Below are 4,055 nucleotides of genomic sequence, written 5' to 3' on the forward strand. Positions count from 1 at the left end.
AAGCAGCAGCTCTTTGGCCGTCTGAGGAGCGGCTTACCGAAGGCCGGTCTACAGTATGTATGGCTGGTTGAACTTGGCTGTCGACACAAAAAGGCCTCTCTGTCCTCCAGCCGAGAAAACATGCAGCGGGAAGAGGGGAAGCAGCTCTCCCCAACTAAACACACTGGAAACCCTACCCACTAGCCAAACAGCTGGACTGACATGTTATTTTTTTACTCACGATGGCTGTGGTCACTTATTTAATACGACTAACAAGTAGCTGAAGGCTGCTCTCTTTAAACGTGTCAAATATGGTACATCTAAGAGAAGTCACAGCCTGTCTGACACAAGAAAATATAGAGTAAAGATGCAGCTACTGATACCTATTAAATATTCAAACCCATGGATAGGTATACATTGATCAAAAAAAATTAGGTGAACACTTCATCATCACAGTATCACACCTATTCAACTAAACTTCTGGGATATCAATCTGTCCAGTTAGGAAGCATAATTGATTGTGAGGTTAATAATTTGGGTTTCCACCGTCCATTCTTTAAACATTTTATTCTCAATAAATTACACACTGCATATCAGTGATGTAAGTGAGCAGTGTCCATTGCTTTAAATGACTTGTTTTGCCCGTTTATCCCGTTTGTCATGATTTCTATTGGGTGTTTTGGCTTCACACACTCACCTGCAACTATATTTAGCACATTTGTGAAGTATAATGCAATCCAAAACAAAGACTCTACCGTAAATTAGACTTTCATAAGTAAATGTGCATTTTAGTTTTTGTAGATGTCAAAACGTCAATGATTCTACTTTGTGTTTATTACTGAGGTGATAGTAGGTGTTGTTGTACTGTATTACATTTAAGTGTTGCTAATAATTTTCACCCCCCATTAACATACATACCATTCAAAATTCATTCATAAGTATTATTAGTAGTATTATTTGTTCATTAGCTAACATCAATGTAGCATTAAAACACAGGAGTGATGGTTGCTGGAAATGTTCCTTTGTACTCCTATGGAGATATTCCATTAAAAATCAGCTGTTTCCAGCTAGAATAGTCATTTACCACATTAACAATGTCTAGACTGTATTTCTGATTCATTTAAATGTTATCTTCATTTAAAAAAATTCTTTTCATTCAAAAATAAGGACATTTCTAAGTGCTCCCAAACTTTCAAATGGTAGTGTACATTATGGAGGCAAACTATTAGGAACACTAGCCACTATAGTGTCAAAAACAAAGCAAAATTATCATTTTTTTTTACATCAGTTACTAAAAAATAGATAAAGATTACAGAAAGATCAATACAAAAAATGCCGAAGCTTCCTAAAAGCAGAGCTGTTGAATAGATCACAACAGATTCTGCAGGTGCACCCCATAAAGCGGCTGGTGGGTGTAAATTACTATGCAATTAATTCATTATCGACATTTCAAATGGATTTTCAAATCAGCCACTTCTCTCAGCACTAAATTTCTTCACGGCAACACGCTCCTAAACTAAACTGTATAAACTCACATCATCAGCAGAGACGAACAGAACACACAACGTTTTACGTAAAATGCTTTTTGTATTACAAGTCTTTCAAACTGACAGCTGGATGGCAGAAGATTTGTCCAAAGGGAGAATTACAATTACGGTAAGTCAAAAATGTCACATTTTAGAAAAGGAAAAAAAACAAAACTCTAGATAATACATACAGACATGGCTTGCCATTCACTGAACCAAAATCCCAGTAAGTAAAGAAGTTATTCTTGTCAGACTACTAGTACCTCGAGAAACGGCCTGAATGTGACCCTGAAACAGCAGGTCTATTACAAGCTGAGCTTCCTGACAGCAAAATAGGAAGAGGCGCTTCTCTCTTCGACACCAAAAAATCAAGTGTACACTGGAAACTGCGAAAGGAAAAAAAAAAAGAAGAAGTTCTGATTGCCATCAAGACGCACTGCAGAGGAAGTAGGACTCATCAGTTGGCACAGTCACAGGAGATTTCTTAGGAAGGCACTTGACATGGGGTCGTGGCGTTTCCCCCATGCAGCGACGTTTGTGCACACTGAGGAGGGACACCGTCAGCTAAGTGCAAGTTCCATGATAAATCCACTTTCACCAGACCGGAGAGGGAGCGAGGGGGGGAACAAAAACAAAACATGGCATGACACAACTCCACCACAGTCCACAGCTTCAAATACAGGATCTAACTGGGTGGGTCTGTGCCTCTTGGAGGAATAGATTTGAGTAAACCTGTGCAAGGCTTGAGTGGTGATTGATAAGTTTCTGGGAGATTTAGAAATACTTCCCAGCCCTCCTTTAGCCCCAAAATAAAGACCTTAAACATCCCATCTCGGCTTGGGGATTTGGCACGAAAACCCACCGCCATCAAATCTCCAGGACAGAAGGACCCATCCCAGAAGATCTAACAGTACAACTCAACAAAAAAAGAAGGAAAAAACACAAAAAAAATAACCAGAAAAACATGTGTCTCTTAGGTTTCACAATAAGACATTCCCATTGAGGCACATTTCCAGAGAAGTGTCATATACAAAGCTATAAAAAAAATCCCAAAACATTCAAGTACTTTGTCATGTAAACACTTTTCCAGACTTATGATACATAATCGATTGTTGTCGATTTTTTTTTAAGTTTGTGTGCAACAATAAGACAACAGTGTGAGGAGGGGGCGAGAGAGAGAGAGAGAGAGAGAATAGTTTTTAGCAAAATAAAATGAAAAATCAAAATAAAAGCCTGCAGGACAACTTTTAAGAAGGTGATAATTGAGCCTTAGAGCAGGACGCAGGAGCAGCACTGGTCTCCACCGCTGGGAACAGTGGAGTAGTTCATCTGTCTCACTATTTCTGCAAACAGTTCGTCCACAGATCCTTTATTTTTGGCTGAAGTTTCCATAAAGGGGCAGTTCCAGTCTTGGGCCAGAGCCTTGCCTTCCCCGGAGGACACCTCTCTCTCCCCCTCCAGGTCCACCTTGTTGCCCACCAGGATCATGGGGACCCTCTCGTACCTCTTGACCCGGATGATCTGGTCCCTCATGGGCTTGATGTCCTGGAAGCTCTGCTGGTTGACCAGGCTGTAGACCAGGATGAAGCCCTGCCCGTTCTTGATGTACAGATCTCGCATGGAGGCGAACTGCTCGGTGCCCGCCGTGTCCAGGATCTCCAGGACGGACGGGGACGAGTCCACCTCGATCTCCTTCCTGTAGAAATCCTCTATGGTCGGGTCGTACTTTTCGATGAAGGAGCCCGTCACGAACTGGACCGTCAGCGCCGATTTACCGACTCCGCCCGACCCCAAAACAACCACTTTGTACTCCCTCATGGCTTTTTTTTAGGGTTGGGGGAGAGAGTTTATTAAAAAAAAAAAAAAAAAAAAAAAAAAAAGGCAGACACCTCCTTTTTTCCCAGCGACGAAGCCTCCTCTCTCTCTCTCTCTCCCACCCGCTGACCAGCCCCGATGTTTTCACAGCGAGCAGGCTGGGAAGGCTGCGCTCTGGCTCGGATCGGACTCGACTCCCACACCGGCTGAAGCTCCTCCTCGGCGGCTGTCTGAGGGCCGCGGGGCGCAGATCCGAGGGGAACGTCCGCTCCTGGACATCAGCGGGGCCGATTAAAGCGCATTTTGATCGCACTGCATTGTGCAACGGCGCTGGGAAGCGTGATCGCCTCTCTGCTCTTGCTTGGCGTTTCCTGCCCACATCCTCGCAGCGCGTCAAACGCACAGACTCAGTTCCGCTTTCTTAAAGGAGCCGCGACCGAAACCCCCGTCAGATGACCGGACTACCGTGTTCATGTCTGACCTCTGCCCTCACACACACACACACACACACACACACACACACACACACACACACACACACACACACACACACACACACACACACACACACACACACACACACACACACACACACTCACGGCCACTGATCCCGACCGGAAGCCCCGAGCTGCACCGTGTCCCTGTAATTATGATCATAGATAATAGTCCGCTAATGAGGTCACACTACAAGCTCATTATCCATTTACACGTGTTGCATTACTAATCTGCACTGAA

At 43.8% G+C, this 4,055-nt stretch overlaps 1 protein-coding gene across 1 annotated transcript; it reads right to left on the reverse strand.

Annotated features, from left to right (window-relative positions):
- Nucleotides 1–1,546: 1,546 nt before the first annotated feature.
- Nucleotides 1,547–3,809, reverse strand: LOC111577300 (ras-related protein Rap-2b-like). The gene has a single exon (XM_023283502.3). It carries the CDS (start codon nucleotides 3,321–3,323, stop codon nucleotides 2,775–2,777), a length of 549 nt encoding a protein of 182 aa, XP_023139270.1. The 5' UTR covers nucleotides 3,324–3,809; the 3' UTR covers nucleotides 1,547–2,774.
- Between the last annotated feature and the right edge of the window lie 246 nt (nucleotides 3,810–4,055).

This window comes from Amphiprion ocellaris, chromosome 10 (genome assembly GCF_022539595.1).
Source record: "Amphiprion ocellaris isolate individual 3 ecotype Okinawa chromosome 10, ASM2253959v1, whole genome shotgun sequence".
NCBI lineage: Eukaryota > Metazoa > Chordata > Actinopteri > Pomacentridae > Amphiprion > Amphiprion ocellaris.

Coding starts and splice junctions, on each gene's coding strand:
- LOC111577300 (XM_023283502.3), bottom strand. CDS start 3,323: ATGAGGGAGTACAAAGTGGTTGTTTTGGGGTCGGGCGGAGTCGGTAAA.